Raw genomic sequence first — 21,180 nt, 5'->3', positions numbered from 1 at the left:
GAATTGTGAGTTTGAGAAAATATATCCATGCACATGTACAGTATATGTGAGCAACACTGTTTACAGAAGATTACAGGAGCACAGCTGAGGTTCTCAGGCCATGCAATTACAGGCATACTGTATTTTATGCTGTAGAGCCATACTTCTGTGTTTATGTCCATGCGCATGAGCCCTGAAATGAACTACAAATGCAAAAATGGATGATTTAAGCTTAGGGAATCAAGCTCAACTACATAAGTACTTAGTTACTACTCCCGGATATGTTATGTATTTGACATGAAACAGCTTTTTAGATTCCCATCTTAACCCCGACTTCTACATGTTCCCCCCAGAATTCCTTTAGAGTCTCCCAAAAGAGAGTGCCCATTCTAAAAAAAAAACACATTTAAACATAACTAGTAACTGCCTGGAAAATGAATGCTCTAGACCTCCTTATTTCTAGCAGATGTTTAACAATTTTATTGTTTCTTGGATTTAATGTAACCTTCCCACTGGCACCTTTTAAATGAAGGCCTTGAGGAGGAAACATATCAAGACGCAGTCACACCATAGCATTAAAGAAACTGATTTATCACTGGCATCTTATTATTTGAATTAAACACATTAAAAAGGAAATTAATTAGTATTTGCTTTAATAAAATAACGTGAACATTGTTCAGAAAAGTGCCAAGTTAATTATCAGCACCCATTGATCATTTGGTTTGCATTTGATTTTCATCCACCCTTGAAATAGTAATGCAGGAGTTTCACACTGAGCTGTTTAAATGCATTTGACACTATGGCCTACAATTATCAAAGGATGAATTAAAGCTCTACTTTCCTTTTTATTTTTAACTGTAAAGACGGCAGAAATATATGCACAGACTTATGATGGCCAACAGCAATGCAATATCTTTATTAAAAAGCAGCTTGATTGGATCCAGATCTGATGTGCATTGATAGCACTTCATGTCAAAATTTGGGATTTCCTTTGTCACAATTTTCTGGGTGTCTATTTAGCATATGCATTTTCAGTGTAATATGGATGATATTACTGGCTCAATAGTATATTTTGCTCCAATAATGCTTTTTTGCTGTGATAATATTCGGGTTTAGATAATGTTTAGTTTACAGGGAATAAATTAAGTTTTAGTATACATTTTATTAACTTTTGTCAAACAAAACTAAAAATTAAATATGAAAAATATATTTCTAGGACATTTTTCAGTTTTGCCTTTGACGGACAAGTGCTCGGTCATGCAATACTGTATGCAAATGAGTTTTGTATAACAGATAGAGCTCTCTTTTGGTGGTATACATTTGTATTATTTTCTATATGAAAGAAAGTAGACCATTTTTGCTAAAAAAAAAGTACATCCCTTACTTTCTGTGATAAAACATATTAAATGAAGTCTTTCTTCAATCATTTAGACCAAAGCATAGTCTTTGAGGGGCAAGTCATACTTATAGATGAACAAGTGATAGGGGGTATATATATTCTACTGGGGGAGGGAGGAGTTAATACTCACATGTACAGCACAGTGGCTAAATGGTTAGCACTTCTACCTGGCAGTACTCGGTAGTTGGTTCAAATCCCAACCACAGCACCACCTGCCTGAAGTTTTCATGTTCTCCCTGTGCCTGCATGGGTTTCCTCTGGCTTCTCTGGTTTCCTCCCACACTCCAAAGACATGCTGGTAGGTTAATTTGCTCCTGTTTAAAACTGGCCCTAGCATGTGTATGTATGAATATGAGTTAAGGACCTTAGATTGTATGCTCATTGAGGGTTAGGGACTGATGTGAATGTACTATATATATATGTATATGTAAAGCACAGCCAGTGTTTACAAGGCACAGGCCATTATGCTTTCTAAGACTAATATGCTCACTCTGACTTAATGCAAAGGCAGTAAGATCTATCAGATCTGCTAGGAAATGCTTGACAAGCTATACTTGGTCCATATATTACCTCAGTTATATCCTCTAGGGATAGAATAATTGAATTGAAAATACTTACTTTGTATCTATTATACGCCATATAAGAGATAAGCTATCTGCCGCCACCCACCAAAAATGTTTCACCGCTATATGATCTGGAATAGCATCTGGAATTGTCCTAAAATAAGGGCATTTTGGTCTGAAATATCAGATTTTTCTTCCACTCTTCTGGCCTTACCAGACATGCACAGCCCTGCTAGGTGTTTCTTGAGTTACTTTGCTGATTCAGAAATACCCAGTTGTGCCAAATTCCTTCTCTGGTTAATATAGTTTAATGCAAAGAAAGTTACAGTTTCTTCTAATCCTCTCACTCTTGATTTCTGGAAGAGACTTATTAACCAATCACTACTGCTATATAAGTTTACCTATGAGACCTGTGGTTGTCATAAAAAATTGCTAAGCATAATTTGATAAGCTTCTACCCCCTTCCCTTGATACATATTATACTTTTGGTTCCCAATCGTTAGTATGAGACCTATTGGTGAGAGACCAGTCTCTGAACTGAGAGTGCACTGTGCAGCGCGTTTGCATAACACATGCATGTACGCATATATGCAGCCTTAGGGAAGAAGACTCACTTCAGTGATGCCACATATATGTGTAAAGGCACCAACAAAGTGTTAATTTAACTATTGCTTTGCTGTTTGTCTGTCTGCAATTATCCTGCAATCTGTTCCATTATCTCCAATGATACATTATTTTACCTGACTAGTGGCATTTTCTACCTTCCCTCTAAAACATGCACGGCCTCCCCCACTTCATACCTGAAATAACCTTGCTGTACCCAACCCGCCTGAAAAAAAAATTAGGACCCATCTCTTTGCTGCCGCTTACCTACAAAATTGTAGACAACTTAGTCTCCTCTTTTCCTTTTCATTGAGGTACCCTGATACCTTCAATTCTATATATATATATATATATATATATATATATATATACACAGTCAGGTCCATAAATATTGGGACATCGACACAATTCTAAGATTTTTGGCTCTATACACCACCACAATGGATTTGAAATGAAACAAACAACATGTGCTTTAACTGCAGACTGTCAGCTTTAATTTGAGGGTATTTACATCCAAATCAGGTGAACGGTGTAGGAATTACAACAGTTTGCATATGTGCCTCCCACTTGTTAAGGGACCAAAAGTAATGGGACATAATAATAATAATAATCATAAATTAAACTTTCACTTTTTAATACTTGGTTGCAAATTCTTTGCAGTCAATTACAGCCTGAAGTCTGGAATGCATAGACATCACCAGATGCTGGGTTTCATCCCTGGTGATGCTCTGCCAGGCCTCTACTGAAACTGTCTTCAGTTCCTGCTTGTTCTTGGGGCATTTTCCCTTCAGTTTTGTCTTCAGAAAGTGAAATGCATGCTCAATCGGATTCAGGTCAGGTGATTGACTTGGCCATTGCATAACATTCCACTTCTTTCCCTTAGAAAACTCTTTGGTTGCTTTTGCAGTATACTTTGGGTCATTGTCCATCTGCACTGTGAAGCGGCGTCCAATGAGTTGTGAAGCATTTGGCTGAATATGAGCAGATAATATTGCCCAAAACACTTCAGAATTCATCCTGCTGCTTCTGTCAGCAGTCACATCATCAATAAATACAAGAGAACCAGTTCCATTGGCAGCCATACATGCCCACGCCATGACACTACCACCACCATGCTTCACTGATGAGGTGGTATGCTTAGGATCATGAGCAGTTCCTTTCCTTCTCCATACTCTTCTCTTCCCATCACTCTGGTACAAGTTGATCTTGGTCTCATCTGTCCATAGGATGTTGTTCCAGAACTGTGAAGGCTTTTTTAGATGTCATGTGGCAAACTCTAATCTGGCCTTTCATGTTTTTTAGGCTCACCAATAGTTTACATCTTGTGGTGAACCCTCTGTATTCACTCTGGTGAAGTCTTCTGTTGATTGTTGACTTTGACACACATACACCTACCTCCTGGAAAGTGTTCTTGATCTGGCCAACTGTTGTGAAGGGTGTTTTCCTCACCAGGGAAAGAATTCTTCGGTCATCCACCACGGTTGTTTTCCGTGGTCTTCCGGGTCTTTTGGTGTTGCTGAGCTCACCGGTGCGTTCCTTCTTTTTAAGAATGTTCCAAACAGTTGTTTTGGCCATGCCTAATGTTTTTGCTCTCTCTCTGATGGGTTTGTTTTGTTTTTTCAGCCTAATGATGGCTTACTTCACTGATAGTGACAGCTCTTTGGATCTCATCTTGAGAGTTGACAGAAAAAGATTCCAAATGCAAATAGCACACTTGAAATGAACTCTGGACCTTTTATCTGCTCATTGTAATTGGGATAATGAGGGAATAACACACACCTGGTCATGGAACAGCCTAAAGAAGCCAATTGTCCCATTACTTTTGGTCCCTTAACATGTGGGAGGCACATATGCAAACTGTTGTAATTCCTACACCGTTCACCTGATTTGGATGTAAATACCCTCAAATTAAAGCTGACAGTCTGCAGTTAAAGCACATCTTGTTTGGTTCATTTCAAATCCATTGTTGTGGTGTATAGAGCCAAAAATGTTAGAATTGTGTTGATGTCCCAATATTTATGGACCTGACTGTATATATATATATATATATATAGAGGATATTATCTGGATGCAAATTGCATCATACTGGTATTTCTGGGAGAGAGTTTTTTGTAAATACTGTATATCCTTTTACAATTAAAATGATTGTAAAGTCTTAATTTTAATTTTTGTTTTAATAAAAAACAGGTTTATACTTACATGCTTTGAGCAATAGAGCTCCACAGAGAGGCCCCAAACCTCCTCTTCTTGGGTCCCCCATGCTCCTGGCTCCTGCTGCTCTCAGCAAAGCCTGTGAGAGCGGAAAGAAGAGGAGGGAGCCACTGCAGATGGGCACTGCGGTGGATTGAGTAAGTATAATGGGGAGTGAGGTGTCAGGGCAGGAACGCTGGAATGGGCAGGCAGGCCTATGGTACGGTCACGCTGCGACTGACGACAGCCACTACCCACAGACCAGAGTCCCTCAGGGCGCGGAGTCTAAGCCCCAGGCTACCCTTCACCAGTGCCCCTGATGGTGGGGATGGACTTGATGCAGCCTGAGACCAGGTCGCGGCCCCCGAGTGACCCCAGCTGCGATAACGACTGCTGCCAATGGCGTACAGCTGGTGGGAGCTAGATGGGAACACGAGTAGAGTAGTCAGACAAGCCGGGTCAATAACAACGGAGCAGACAGTACTAGACGGTAGGAAAAGAATACTTAGGTCACGGGCCGGGTTCAGCAATGGGAGGTCAGGTAAAGGGTTAACGCAGAGAGTAGTCTTGTCCAAGCCGAGTCGGTTACCAGGAGAGCAATGGGAACAACACAAGAGCTTGCAACAGGGCAACATACAGGACACAAGTGCAGAGCACACTTGCAGACAGCAGGTTTAAATGTGCTCAACCACGCCCTTCTGAGGAGGAGCCGCAGAAGCCTGAAGGCATAAAGGTTCCCACCATGCTTTGCAGAAAACCAAGATGGATGCCAGCTCATGGAGATGCACAAGCTCTGAAGAAAGGTAGGACCTTGACATGAGGGGGTGATAGTTTGCCCTAAACATTTTTACCTTAATGCAAGTAATGGTTTGGTCAACTGCCTTTTAGAACACATTTTAAATGGTCATGCTAATATCAATTTTTCCCACTTTGCATGTGTCTTGTTATTTGTTATTACTGTTAAAACTTACAGTAAATTAGCCTACAGTAATTTATGAATATTACTGATAAGCATTTAATGTACTTTGAAGATGCTCGTAAGAATATAATTCAATATCTGCCTAAATTATGTACAGTATATCAAGAACTAAGATATGTTAGGTAAGAATTAAGAAAATGTACCACTTTGGAAAAAATTTATATTTAGGTATTATATACCTGATATTATATACACACAATACAACAAATACACTGTATAATATGTTACCTATAATCCTACTGTCTACTACCTACACTGGATATATATGTCATAAACATGTGATCTGAATGAATACAAATGTATTCTGAAAAGTCACCATAAATTCTACTACATAAAATGTGATTTTTCATTTGCTATGTAGCTGTGCTACATTTATATTTCACATAAGTCTAGTTAACATGACTTACAGTACATTCTTCTTTACTATCCATGATAATAATAATAAAATACTTTAAAAGCAGGTGAAAGCTGTGTGAAATAAAATCCTTAAGAATAGTGGGCACACTGAATATAACTGTTGTACCTTGTTTTATTTACAATTGTAAGGTGCTGTGGGAAATATAAGCATTTTATATACAGCATAAGTAAAAACTAACACTCACAGATAAGATCGATTATATCCCTGTTCCCCAGTCATACTCCATCACTCTGCATGTGTAATTCTAAGCTGTCAAGGATAACAGACGGGGGTGGGGGGTTCCAAGTACAGGGACGAGGGAGGCCAGGCAATGCATGACGTATCACCATCTATTGCTCATCTTCTGAAAAAATCTAGCATGCTGTCCAATCATCTCAAGAACCCCAAAGTCCTCCCTAATCCAGGCACTTGGGAACTGACCATAAACAACAAGAAAAGCTTCCATCATTCACAAATTACAAGCTTGTAGGAAGTTCTTGCTCCTGACACTTCTAGTTAGTACATGCTGTGCTTAAGCAGACTAGCACAAAGGATTGGCATATCATACACACTGTTCTCACTAGCACTTACAGATTGGCTTACCAAGGTAACACATCCTACAGAGTTAGTACAAACACTGCTTGCCACTACACACACACATATACATACATCTATGGTAGACATGATGTCTTAAACATACTGCTGCTAATATTCATGCCATCAGATTGAGCGTTTTATTCCCTGTCAGCCAAATGCTGCAATTACAGGCAACACGAGAGCACAGCCACATGATGCAATCTCAAACAGATTAGCAATGACTCACAACCTATCTCATAGGCACTGTTGATACAGCTAAACACGCAAAAGTCACATAACAGTTTCTTCAAAAATGTGAGTTCTTAAGAACTATCAAAAAAGAGATTGATTAGTTTTTTAAATTTATTATTCCTAGGCAAGTAGTGCATAGAAGGGCTTAGAGAAAGTTACAAAAACATGTTACAAAAGCAAAAGGTAAAAAAAAGGTGATATATACAGTATACTGTGTATAAGCAAAAATCTTTAAAATGAAAGGGATCATCCAGGCTTGGCTAGAAAACATTACCTGCACAATGATGAGACCCCTCAGGTATAATCACAAGTTAATGGCAGAACTCCATTGTTACACCTTACATATCAAAGAGAGTTGCCACTCATTTGCCACCAGGGGCGGACTGACAACTCATGGGGCCCCCAGGCAATAGGGGATCATGGGGCCCCTGTGTCCCTGCCCAAACTCAAAAAACCCTATGAAAAAGGTACCAGGGGCATCTCATGGGGCCCCTCACTGACCCCAGGCCCTCGGGCAGTGCCCGAGTTTCCAAATGGTCAGTCCGCCCCTGTTTGCCACTATCCAATAGGATGGAAGGGACTTGCTGCTGCCTATGACCACATTAGCTTCAGGTAGAATTTTTGCACTAACAATCTTCAAAACCTCACAACTGTTTTAATTTTTGAGGTATGGATCCAGAATTAGGAGTAATGGTCCCAGCTGTTGTTCTGCTATGGCTACCAACAAATAATAATAACTGTCTTATACTGTGACATAAAACTAGCATGTTTGAGGTCTAAGAGCCTTTTTTTGTGTCATGAGACTTTAACAGAAGATTTTATGACTGTTTGCTGCATGGAATGGGAATTATAAGTTTTCCGTCTTTTTTTTTCACATTTTTTAAAGAATGGCATGCACATACTGTATCTGTCTTGGGGCTACCTGAGCTGTAAATGAAGTGTCTGGAGGAACAAGGGGAAAGCCTAATTGGAATGCAGCCATATAGACTCTGAGAACATCTAGAGTAAACATTAGGATCCTCAATTACACTGTAAGACTAAAATGCTTTGCATCCCAAATCAACTTCTAGACACTGTTAAAGGGTCTGGATTTTACTTTTCCCTGGCTGTTATGTTAAAAATGTTTATGACAATAAGCAAACTTATTATCCAAATCAAGGCTTTTTTGACTACAGTATATCATGACATAAGCCAAGTCAAATGCAAATGATTTACTTTAAAAGTCATATAATTCACCTGCATATCAAATTATCCCCTCACAAATGTATTCCCTCTGGTTTTTAAAAACTTAAGTAGGGTAGAACTTTACACCCATACATGCAGAGTTTAACTGACAGCTTTTCAATAATGTAACCACTTCAAGTTCAGACACTTTCCCCTCCTTCCTGTCCAGGCCAATTTTCAGCATTCAATGCTATCGCACTTTGAATGACAATTGCGCGGTCATGCAACACTGTACCCATATGAATTTTTTAGAATGTTTTTGAGACATATAAAGCTTTATTTGGGTGGTATTTACTCACCACTGGGATTTTTTATTTTTTTTGCTATATAAATGAAAACGTCAAAACATTTAGAAAAAAAAGTGTTTTTCTTATAAAATTTTGCAAATAAATAATCTGTCTTCATAAATCTTGGCCAAAATGTATTCACCTATCTTTGTAGTAAAACAAAATAACCCAAATTAGTTTATAACCAAAAATTATAATTATTATTTTATGTTTTTTTGTTTTTAACATACTGTCACCCTAGCAGTACATTGTCACCATAGTGACACTGTACTACTTGTAAGGGGTGATGATGATTTTTTTTTTTCTACACTGATTGCTTTTACACCCATAAAGGCTGTAAAAGCAATAACTACTCCTTCTCTCTGGCTGCATTCTTGCAGCCATTGAGAAATACTGTGAGAGCTGTGATTGGTCACAGCTTGTCACATGGTACAAGGCTGTTGTGAATAGCCTTGTACCATGTGACCTCTGTGATCATTCACAGATTTCACTAGTAGTAAGTAATGATGTCAGCAAGTGACATCTTTCTTACTACTATACATCAGTGATCACATGATCGGGACCTCACACAGAGGTCCAGTACAGTGATCGGTGTTCCGCTGTGTCCTCCCAGGGAGCGTGCACAGGCAGTGAAAGCGGGGGCTGTTTATAAACGGTCACCCGCTCCTGTACTGCTCCCTTTCGGACGTTTATGTACATGAGCCGGACGGGAAGTGATTAAGTAAACAGGTCTTACACACAGTACACACAGGGACTGAAAACATTGCTTTGGGATATAGAAAACCTGATCTCAAATACTCTCAAAGCCAAGGAGAGCAAAAACTTGGAATGTCAGGCATGACCAAGTAGCTGCAGACAAATGGCCTTGCAATGCAGCATATTGTAAATTGAGCTTAATGATTTCCTAAGTCCAGTAATTCATACCAAGTATTCACCCTTAACATCTGGATTTGCAAAGCAAAAAGTAAAAAGATGTTGCAATCTTTAAAGTGACTGTAAACCTTCACCTTTTAAAACAACCCATTCAGTTTAAAATAGAAATAAAAGGCAAAACATGTGTTTACACATATAAAACCATTACAGTATATTCTCCGTGTTTCCCCTTTTTTATATGTAATCACAAATCCTCTGTTCTCAGCTGCATAAGGGCTAGGGGTGGAGAAACAGCATCACTCTGATCTTCCCAGTGACATACTGTATGGAAGGGGGGGGGTGTCAACAGAGATCTAATCATTGGAGGAGACCAGGCTGAGTTCCCAGCATGGCTAGAGAACAGTGTGCTCCCCTGCTTAGTGTGGTCAGTTTTTAATAGGAAAGCAGAGGGATTGGCAGTAACACCAGGGATTTCACACAAAGAACACGCTACTTTTTCATACAAGCACATGGCACAGCAGGCACATATTAGGAATATGAAATGTTGGGTTGACATATTCTTTAAATCAAAACCTCTACTAGCAAACATGTCTCCATCTTGTAATTCAAAATAGTTGATGAATGGATATGAGCCATCTTAACACTATCCACAATAAATGGTTGAGATTTAGGCTGCTTGAAAACATTTGCCAGCCACAGTGATCACTTAAATAAAACTAACTTAAAGACTAAGAACCTATTATTTCTGCAAAAAGCAAAAAACAACACCTAGAAGGGAGTACCTGAACAAATACAAAGCAGAGGGATACTGCTTACAGGTTTTTTAAAGCGGTAGTAAACTCAAAAAGTAATGCCATAATGTTCTAGCATCACATACTAGCACATTATGAAATACTTACCTTAAAACGAAGCCCTCCAGTGGTGTGCTGTCACCACTGACAGGGCTCCATCATGGATTCTGCCCATCTGACTGGCCGAGCCACGATGACATCACTCCCTCACATGCGCGTGAGAGTTCTGGCCGCTGCATGGAGCTCTGAAGGAATGGCTAAGATATGCGGTTTCTTTGGGGAGCATGGGCCAGTGATGTCACCAGCTTCAGCAGAAGTAATTATCTCCTAAACGGTGCACATTCAGAAGATATTTACAGTACCTAAAGGTAAGTCTTGTGGAAGGCTTACCTGTGGGTAAAAGATAAACAGAACAATTTTATTACCACTTTAAATAAGAGTTCATATACTTTTATTGTATGTCAGACAAGTAACAATTTAAGAATGCCATAATCTGCGATAAGAGTGAATTAACCCCATTTGCTGTTTGTGCCTACTTTCATGGTTTTACTATACAGTACCCACTAAGCCATCCGTAAAGGCAACTTAAGCTATGAATCAGTTTTGAAAAATAAGCCTGCTCAGGAAGCATACTTGCAATAAAATCACAATTCAGTGATGAAGGTAACTAAATCCCAACATATGAAACTTAAAGCTGGAGGAATATTATTAACTAAATCAGCCAATTAATTGTCTTTTAGTTTTTTTGCACATGTAAGTACAGTTGACCAAATAATAAGTTCCACCATTCTAGCAATACATTAGGGTCAACATATGGACAACTCTTTTGAGTGTATACAGTATTTTACTCTGTTATAATTTTTATTATGCATGACATTTTTTTCCTTCTCCATGTTTCTCCAATGAGGGAAACCCACTCTTTTTTCTTGCTTGTATATAATGTAAGAATAATAGATTACATGGTTACATACACTTGTCAAAATTATTGGGGCGCTGGCCTTTACACGCACATGAATTTTAATGGCATCCCAGTCTTGGTCCATAGGGTTCAATACTGAGTTGGACCCACCCTTTGCAGCTATAACAGCTTCAACTCTTCTGGGAAGGCTGTCCATAGGTTTAAGAGTGTATATATGGGAATGTATGACCATTCTTCTTCCCCCTTTCTTTTGGTGGGGTGAGTGGCTATTTTTCACAAATAAGGGGTGATGCCCATAGAATATATGCATCTTGTTGTGTTGAGTGTATATATTTTACTCTGTTACAATTTTTATTAGGCAGGACATTTATGAAACTTACTGGAGGCCCAGGAGGTCCAGCAATTCCAGGTGTTCCAGGAATACCAGGTAATCCCTAAAATGAGATGTGTACATATGCATCATTTAAATAAAATATTGATAATCATATCTAAACAATATAATAATACAAATATTAACATAGGGTGATATGACACTTTGTTGATGATTAATTAAAAAAAAAAAAATGTTCTTATTAAATTCAATTTATAGTTATTACACAAAAAAGTGGAAAATCAAAATCTACAGAAGCCGTTGCATACAAACATATTTTTGCTTGTTGACCAGAAGCAAACTGAATTATTCTGTAGCTATGAAATACTGTATACACCAGAAAAATAATCTGAAGTAGTAATAACTGATAAAGGGTACAAAGCTATTTTTGGAAAGACAATAGATATTAAGTATATCAACCAAAAATATTAAAATATTTATTGTGGTTATTATATTTGTGCACTAGCTAGCCCAAAAGAGTAGGGTCAATTAAAATTTTAGATTTGGCCGGAAGCAGGGATTTTTTTTTAAATGCTGAGATTTACACAGGAAAAATGGTTTTAAATTGCTGAAGAAATGGCTTTCTCCCCTCCTGTTTATCATAGCAATGGAAACTCTAGCTATAGTCATTCAGTCTCACCCAGATGTGTTGGGGGTGGAGGGCAGGGGTGTCCAGCATAAATGAGTGCTTTTTGCTGAAAATTTGCTTCTCTTTCTCACATCCCCCCATACCTCCTTGCCATCGCTTATGGATTTGCTCATGCGCTTCAAACATATTTCTGGCCTGGAGGTGAACTTGGAGAAAACGGTGGCGCTAAATATAACTCTGGATGGGGATGTTCTGTTAAGTCTAAAACAGTTTCATTTTTCCTAGCAATCGCATGCTCTCCCCTACCTTGGGATCAAATTAACTCCCTCTATAGCATCTCTATGTAAACTTAACTATTTATCTTTGATGCCCAGATTATTATGGGAATCAGAGATGTGGTCATCCTTGGGACATCTTTCCTGGATGGGTAAAGTCGCGGCCCTTAAAATGGTGCTGTTACCTAGAATCTTATATTATTTTTGCACTCTGCCTGTGGCGATTCCACTTGCTTATATACAATGATTTCAAAGTCAGCTTATACATTTCGTGTGGCAACCCCAGGATCATAGGTTGCTGAGGGGCACGCTATACTGCACTCGAGAGGCTGGTGGTTTGGGGTACACAGATCTCTGGAAGTACTACTACGCAGCCCAGATCCACCAATTATTTCAGATATATTCCATGGGTTACAGACCAGATTGGGTGGTGCTGGAAGTTTAGGCCTGTGCCCCCCCAGCCTATCAATCTTTTGATGTGGTTACACCCCAAACATCAATGGGCAGTCCTATGTCCCATGCTCTCCCACTCGATATGTCTCTGGGATTCAATCTTTTCATAGCCCAGTGGCGACTATTTCAACAACCCACTGTTACCACCTGGCCTACAAACCCAGGAGTTCCAATGGTGGCTTAACAAAGGCCTTTACCATATCGGGCACTTTCTAGACCGTAAGGGCATATGTTCCATGTCACATTTTACCCATCAACTCGAGATGCCAGTCTTTGAGACTTACCACTGATGGCACATTTTGCACTTCCTCCTGTCTGTACACAGTCTCACCTCGGATATAATGACGCATACTTCTTTTGAGAACAAATACTACCAAGTGGAACACCAGAAGGGGGTTATATTAGAACTGTATACATTTCTCATTACCTGCCCCATATGCAGGCTTGGGAGAATGACTTGGGAATGGAAATTCCAGATGAGGACTGGAGGGATTGGTCAGTGCGGACATAAAAGGGTATCATGAATGTCTCCTAGGTGGCTTATAAGGTGGTTTCCCATTGGTACTTAGTGCCTGAACTACTGCATAAGAAGCACCCAGACTCCCCTGCCCAGTGCCTCTGGGGTTGCGGCCAGTTGAGCTTGATACTCCAAACATGCTGGTCGTGTAGCAAAGTTAAATGATTTTGGAATAAAACAACTCGCTCATATACTCTGTAACAATGGTGAATGTGATCAAGGACCCTAAAACGGCCCTACTTAATAGATTAGTGGAAGGGACTCCTCAACATATGCAGACCCTAATTCACTTTATTTTCCTGGTGGCCAAAATAGTAACTGCTACCGCCTGGAAGAAGCCAGTGGTGGATTTGGCGATGATGAAGTGAAAGCTTACCTGGATAATGATTAATGAGAAGTTAGTTAGTATACTTCGTCACACTACACCAAAGTTTGAGATGATCTGGAATCCTTGGATACAATATTTAAAAACACCTGCGTGATGAGTATTTCAATGATGATTTGAGGGGTGGACAACCTATCTCTTGCTTAGTTTCTCCTTTTCTTTTCTCCCTTCCTTCAACCTCTTTCTTTTTCTTTCTCTTTTCTCTCTCCTCCTGGAAGCATGGCCTCTGCCAGGGGTCCTGCTAGCAGTTTTGGTTTTCCCAGTTATTTGTGATTATTTGGCCTTGGGGATTTCTTCTTTCCCTTTGCTTGGTCCAATTGTATCATTCTTTTGACAAAGATTGCACGTTAGGGGAGGATGAACTCAGTTTAGCGAGAGGTAGGCTACACTGTTTATATCTCTGCCCCTCGATGCAAAACTACATCACTCTATGGCAATCTAGCAATTTTATTATATCATTACCATTGACAATCTTCCTTAGTACTTTATGACCCTCAACCAGTTGATTTTCAGGTTCATTGTCGTTTTAGTTCCTATGTACTTACTGTATATAGCCCATGTGGCATTGCTGCCTTGCCATTTGTTGCTGGCCACCTTCAACTGGGCCATGTGTTGGCTGAAGGCCTTTCTACTGTTTTTTATTTTTTGTATTGTATGTAATATTTCAATAAACATTATTGAAACAGAAAATACCAAACAAAAAGTATTGAAAACTTTAATTATCGTATCACATTTGATAATTTCATGCAACTCTCATAATAACATTAGTCCTCAAACTCACCTTCCCCACCAAGAGGTAAAAAAAAAAGAGCTCCCCATACCAAAACCCTCCTTTCCCGTCCCCCTTGGATCCTAGTCTCCTTCCTCCACTGATCCTTTTTGGACAGTGGTATTCGCTGTAACCTAAAAAAATAAAAGGACAAAACCCCCCAACAAAACAAAGCAGAAAAATACCCCCAAAAGCTCAGTGTTTATTTTCCTGTCGAATCATTGTCATAGTCAGTTCTCAATCTTGATTTCTTAAACTCCAACCATAACCAAATAGTATGTTATTTCTCTAAAGTATCATCTCCTGTATGCATTGTCTCTTCAATGCAACATACAGTATATGGTCAATTTTTAAAACGCATTCTTTCATACTCGGTTTCGCCAGAACCTAGGGTTCAAACTTTTTGCTATGTTTAATAGGTGCGGTACCAAAGATGTCTTATATTGTGCTATCAACTTTTCTGTATTATTGAACATGCATCTCCAGGGTTTGACTGGTATTTCCTCTCCTGTTATTTCAAGGATTGTTTTAGCAATCACACCCCAGAAGGCATGTTTCCTTGGACAGTTTCACCACCACCTCCATGTGAAAAGGTTTCCAGTGAATTTAATCTCCTCCAGCACAGGGGAGACAAGTTTACCCCAAACCTCTGGGCCCTCACTGGGGTAACATACCATTTTGCAAAAAAGTTTAAAACACTTTTGCATCATTTTAGCATCAATTGAGGAGAAGCATGCTAATTTAAAGACCTTCCTACTCTGATGTCCATTCAATTCGACCCTGAAGTCCTGCTGCCACTTCCTGGGATAAGGCGGGAACACAGGTTCTGCTTCTTTCACCAAAACATTATATATTTTAGAAATACTATGCTGAATACAGTTAGTGGAGCTAAACAGCTTCTCTATTAGTCTTAGATTATCATTACCCCATAACGGCCATGGCACTATCTGTACAAAGTGCTGCATTTGTGCATATCTCCATCTATCTAGTGGTATACTACCCTATTTTTGCCTTAACTCCTTTCATAACATCCTTCCACTGTATCACCTCTTTTTTGCCCACCTAACAAAATAAAAAATAACCCTCCTTCTCTGGTTTAAAATAATTTGTGTCTAGCAATAAAATCAAGGGTGAGTTGTGTTCCCAATTAAACCATCCCATATTCTAAAAACATTTCTTGTCAGTGAGTTTGTACTATTAACTAATTCTGTATAAGATAGTGGTATCCAAACCATCCCGCCTAACTCCACCTTACTCTGTGCCAAATCTATCCCTACCCAACTTTTACCTACATTATTGTGAACGCAATTAGATATTCATGTAATAGTAGCCACTTGATAGTATTTTTTAAAATCTGGTAACGCTAGCTCTCCTCCCTTCTTATCCTTAGCCAGCACAGCATAGGATATCCTTGGATGCCTACATAACCATATGTACAGTATTTCAATACAATGTATCTCAGTTTCCTAAAATATTCATGGGAGAGAATGATCAGAAGAATTTGAAATTTATATATCATCTTGGGTAAAATATTCATATTTACTGAACTTATTCTACCCAACCACGAAAGTGGCCTATATCTCAAAGAATTTAAAAACTCTTTAACTATATTAAGTGATGGGCCTTCAGTGATGCGGTTAGCTGAATTCCAAAATATCCAAATTCCTTTTTGTGCCACATAAAAGAAAACTTGGGCAGAATTGCCTGCTGCTCTCCCAGTGGCACTCTTATATTCAGGATCTCTGGCTTAGATGTATTGAATTTAAAGTTAGATAGCTTTCCATACCACCTTACCTCATGTTCAGTAGCCCGAACCTAGGTTTAGAGATATAAAAGAGTATATCTTCATACACAGCAACTTTATACTCCTTCTCCCGAATTCTGAAGCCCTTTATGTTTACATTCTTTCGAAACCAGCAAAGGCTCCAGAGCCAACGCAAGTAGCATTGGCGAAAGGGGGCAGCCTTGCCTGGTTCCATTAAATTAGTGTTTCTGAACATTTTTCAAGCCAAGGCACCCTTTAAAATTTTGCACAATCTTAAGGTACCCCATTCTAAAAAGTATAAATTAAACTAATAGTTTTAAATATTGCAGTAGCATCCACACATGTGTAACACCCTCTAGATTAGATAGGTAGTTTTTTGCTAGATAGAGGCTGAGTAGCAGCCTGGGATTGAGTCAGCCTGGGGAGTGAGGTAGTGAGCTTACCTGAGGACAGACTGGGAAGCTTTAACAGGTCAGGGCTTCTGGAGCTTTCTGGAAGAGGGGTGGTGGAGGGGAGGAGGCACAGATTTGCATGTTTAAAGGACTCTGGCCAATCCCCTGGCAGGAGGCTGGGCATGGTGAACAGGGCAACCCTCAAATATGGCAGAGCCTGGGGGGAGGTGTGCAGTGTTAGGTGGAAGATGGATAGATGAAGGCTGGAGTGTGGAACCTAGGAGGGGGCCCCATGGAGGGGAGCCTACCTACAGGCAGATCACTGGAGAAGAGGATCTCCACTGCTTTAATATCTCCCTGGGATTACAGCCTGTGTAGCAAGAAAGGAGCCAGATCAGCCCCCAAACTACCAAGCTAACAGGAGAGGACAGTGAAAGTACCCTTACATCCCCTAGGCCAGATATGGGAAGAGGGCAGTCAGTTGCAAGACCCAACTAGCTTCTCATCTGGGGCAGTTCCAAATTAACAGCTCTTGGGTCCTCTTGCTCAGGGATACCCTCAGGCAGCTGGGTGAAGAGGAGGATACATCAGAGGTCTGAGGAGGTACACTCTTCAAGAAGAGACTATTTCTAATCTAAATCTTGGTACATATTTGTTAAGGAGTTTTTCTCAAGTCCTATAGTTCCTTGGGCTTCCCATACAGACCCTTAGACCCCATCCAAGTTTAAGCCCTTAAAAAAAACCACAAAACCAAGCTCAAGGACTGTTTATTGATTCCAGCATGCAAAGTGTGAAAATGTGTGTTGCCTGGCTGTGCAGAGCCTAGGGGGACCCAATTCAAATTCAGCGGCCCTTAAGGGGGTAGTGCTACACATGTTAAGACACCCTACATTAGAGGCAATGTATTCTTTCAAAGCAAATACACATTTGCAGATCGGTACTGACTAGTATTTCAACATTTCTTCTTTTCTCTCCCTGACACAGCTAATGTGACCCCAGTGTTGACAGAGAGGGGTAAAAAGGGTCAAACAAGGATGCTCTGCAGATGCTCGAAGTCCTCCTTATGATCGTTGATATAATTTGTTGTTAGGATGCTGGCAGCTGGCCTGCACAGTGCCCGAGGTTGTAATGTTGCACAGTGGAAACCTGTGGCTTTGTGCAACAACAAAGCAGGCTTGATCCACCTGCAGGTGTTATATAATTTTTGAGCAATTGTTAAGCATTTTACCAAGCCATGCCTAAAGAACCCAGAAGGCACCCTGATTGAAAAAGACTGAATTAAATAACTAGAAAGATGGAGATAGATTTCTGTTTACCCATACTTTCCCTGTCAGATAATGATGTAAAGCTTCCATCCAATGCATCAACCTAGATCCTATTCCTATGTCTCAGGATTTCAAATATAAACCACCAGCCTACCCTGTCAAAGGCTTTCTCTGCATCAATTGACAGGAATAGAGCCAGGGCGTTTCTTTTTCCATGGATCAAGAATAATGTCTTAAGACAATTGTCTTTACCCTCCTGGCCTGACACAAATCCTTCCTGGTCATTATGAATCCATTTTGGAATAAAATTTTTTAATCTTTTGGTAGTTATTTTTGCAAATATCTTTACATCCGTATTCAATAATGATATTGGCATGTAACTCATGGGGGCTGTTGAATCTTTTCCCTCCTTTAAAATAAGTGTTATACTGTATATACCAACAATGATTCCTCGTGCAGCTTGGCTCCACCCCCAGTGTATTCAGATATTCACATACTGTAGCTTAGGGAGAACCTGCCTTTGAAATCTTCTGTAGTACATAATAGACTATCCATCAGGACCTGGGTTTTTCACAGACGCCATGTTTTTTATTGCCCTCATCACGTCTTCTTGTGTGATCGGGCTCTCTAAATGTTCCAACTCTTCTTTAGGTACCGAAGTGAGGTCCAGCTCCTGCAGATATTGTTGTATTTCTGTAGTTTTTCTATGTCCCCCTGTAAATTCCTCTGTTTGACTAACCTTATATGATTTACTATAATATGTGTAGAATACCTTGGCAATTTCGGAGATGAGTGTACCAATCTATCGTTCTCATCTTCAATTTTCAAGATAAAGGATACATTCGTTTTTCTCTCAGAGCTTTGCCAAGCACTTCCCAGACTTATTACTCCATTGATACCTCTCTTTCATAACAATATGGAATACACGGTTTGTCTCATGCTCCCCACTCTTCCCTTTTCCTAATTAGTTCCTGCTTCTCTGGTATGCCTTTAGGCCTTGACTGCTTTTCCAAGTCTTGAATTTCTTTTAAAAGGGAACTTATTCTCTCATTTCTCTTTCTCTCTTTTCTTCTGCATTCCAATTTCCTCAATATAACCCTAATATAAGCCTTATGAGACTCCCAGAGGGTAGGGAGAGATACTTTTGGTGTATTATTGATAGAAAAGAACCCTTACAGCTCACGTTCTATCCTTTCAATTACCTTAGGGTCTTGTATGAGAGACTCATTCAATTTCCAAGTGACAGACAGGGTGATAGATTTAATTGACGCATCCTTTAAGGAGTTCAGAACTTGATATTCCAACAAGGTATAGTCAATCCTTGAATAGGACACAGCTAATAAGTATAATCTCTGATTAAGGGATGTCTAATTCTCCATGTGTCTACTAATTGATGGTTCAGCAAAAATCTCTTGATCTCATTCTGACTTTGTGTCAGAATATGAGAGGCCCCTGAGGCATCAATCTACAGGTCTAGGCACATATTAAAGTCACCAGCTATAATCAACTTCCCTTCCTTAAATGCCATATGATTTCTCAAAACTCTCTTCAAAAACATATTTGTCTCTTTTTGGGGAATAGATGTTGGCAAGCGTGCACTCCATATTGAACAGCATCCCTTTAATAAATAAACACTGCCCCTCAGGATATGCCAACTGCTCCTTCACTGTAAGCATTGTACTCCTGTCAAACCCAATTGCTACACCTCTCAAATGTCTTGAGGTTGAATTGCTATAAAACCAGACAGGATAGCATTTAGAGATCATTCTGCACCTAGAAACATGCATTATGTGTGTGTCTTGCAAAAAGGCTATATTTGCCACATACTGATATAATTCCTTTTTATCCTAAACCTTTTACTAGGGATATTTAGACCCCGGACGTATGTCACTAGATTTAACAAGGCCATGGCCGGTCAAAGGAGCAGCCACCAGAATGGATTCCTGTTTAGGATCCAGAAAAAAAAAAAAAAAACCCTAAAGGCCCAGCCATCCACTCTTGCTCTGCAGTCGGTCCCAGAAACACTCACCTTGGTGTCATCTCTTGTCTATACCCTTTGGGGGATCCTCTGTGACCTATATCTCCAGACATCTAACCAGTATTTCTTCTAAAGATATGAAATGCAGAGCTTATATCAAGTACCTGCTATCATATTAATTCCTATGTTCAAGAATCAAATTTGGGGAAGCCACAATGATTATCCAAGGTCAGGAATCACTTTAATTATTTTCCTTTCATGTCTTATTCCCCATCCCCTTGTCTTTCTTACCCATTATTTGAAGCCATTGCCTGTTTCCTAAAGGGGGTATTACTTCCTTTCTCTCCTCCCATCCCAGAAGAGCTGGAGGGGATAAATCTAACTTACTGCAAAAGTCCCGCAAGTTTTCTGGGACTCTAAGTACTGCAGTGTCACCGTTCTTTTTTCCTTTAAGGCAGGAAGGAAAGCCTCAATTGGTCTGTCAATGCATTTGCTCTATCAATGGTTTAAAGAACCTTCCTATTGCCAATGTTTCCTCTGCACGATCTGAATATATTTGGAGATCTACCCCTTCAAAAGAAACCCCAGGGGACAGCCATGCTTTCTTCATTATCATCGTGTTCTCCTCCCCATACTGAAACCTCACTATAACATATCTTGGAACATCCACTGTCTGACTTCTGAACCTTGTCACCCTGTGTACTCTGTTGATTTTTAATAATTTTTGAGGCCTCCTTTTCCATCATTGGCTTAAATATTCTTCTCATGACCAAGGATAATTTTTCATCCTGATATTTCACCAGTAAGCCTCTTATGCCTCAACGCCTACCCCTCCAAATGTCACACTACTACCAGCCGTAACCTCCGCAACCCTAACCCTCTCCCCCTACACTCTGCAGCTGATCATCTCCACGACAGCATCCTCCCCCTGTCCTGCCCTGACTTGGCTATGACTGCCTATAACAACGCGCTGTCAACAGCCCTTGACTCACTAGCGCCTTTAACCACATGCAACATCAGACCCCTACCGCTCCAGCCCTTGCAGACTGATCACACCAAAACCCTCAAATGACACAGTCGTGCTCTGGAGTGACTATGGCGCAAAACCAAATCCCAACAAGCCTCCACCCGCTACAAATCTGCCTTCCACACCTACACCTCCTCCCTCCACGCAGCCAAACAAGCCTACTTCCTGACCCTCATCAAGGACCTCTCCTCCAATCCTCGCTGACTCTTCTCCACCTTCAACTCTCTACTCTCTCCACCCCCACCTCCACCCAGCACCTCACTCACCGCCCTTGAGATTGCCAATCACTTCAAAAACAAGATTGACACAATTCGCAAGGACATCGCTGCAACTCACACTCCCTCTCAACCCGTCCCCTCTCAC

At 40.1% G+C, this 21,180-nt stretch overlaps 1 protein-coding gene across 2 annotated transcripts in view; it reads right to left on the bottom strand.

Annotated features, from left to right (window-relative positions):
• The window catches only part of COL19A1 (collagen type XIX alpha 1 chain), an 895,475-nt gene that overhangs the window by 215,774 nt on the left and 658,521 nt on the right, over window positions 1–21,180 (bottom strand). For both annotated transcript variants that reach the window (XM_089681326.1, XM_089681327.1), the window contains exon 36: window positions 11,413–11,466. In XM_089681326.1, coding sequence (XP_089537452.1) covers window positions 11,413–11,466 — 54 coding nt within the window. The remainder of the gene's footprint in view (window positions 1–11,412; window positions 11,467–21,180) is intronic.

This window comes from Staurois parvus, unplaced genomic scaffold (assembly GCF_062004578.1).
Source record: "Staurois parvus isolate SC_StPar_1 unplaced genomic scaffold, SC_StPar_1.0 ptg000264l, whole genome shotgun sequence".
NCBI classification, from domain to species: Eukaryota; Metazoa; Chordata; class Amphibia; order Anura; family Ranidae; genus Staurois; species Staurois parvus.
Note: the sequence above shows the minus strand (reverse complement) of the source record. Positions and strands in the feature narration are given on the sequence as shown.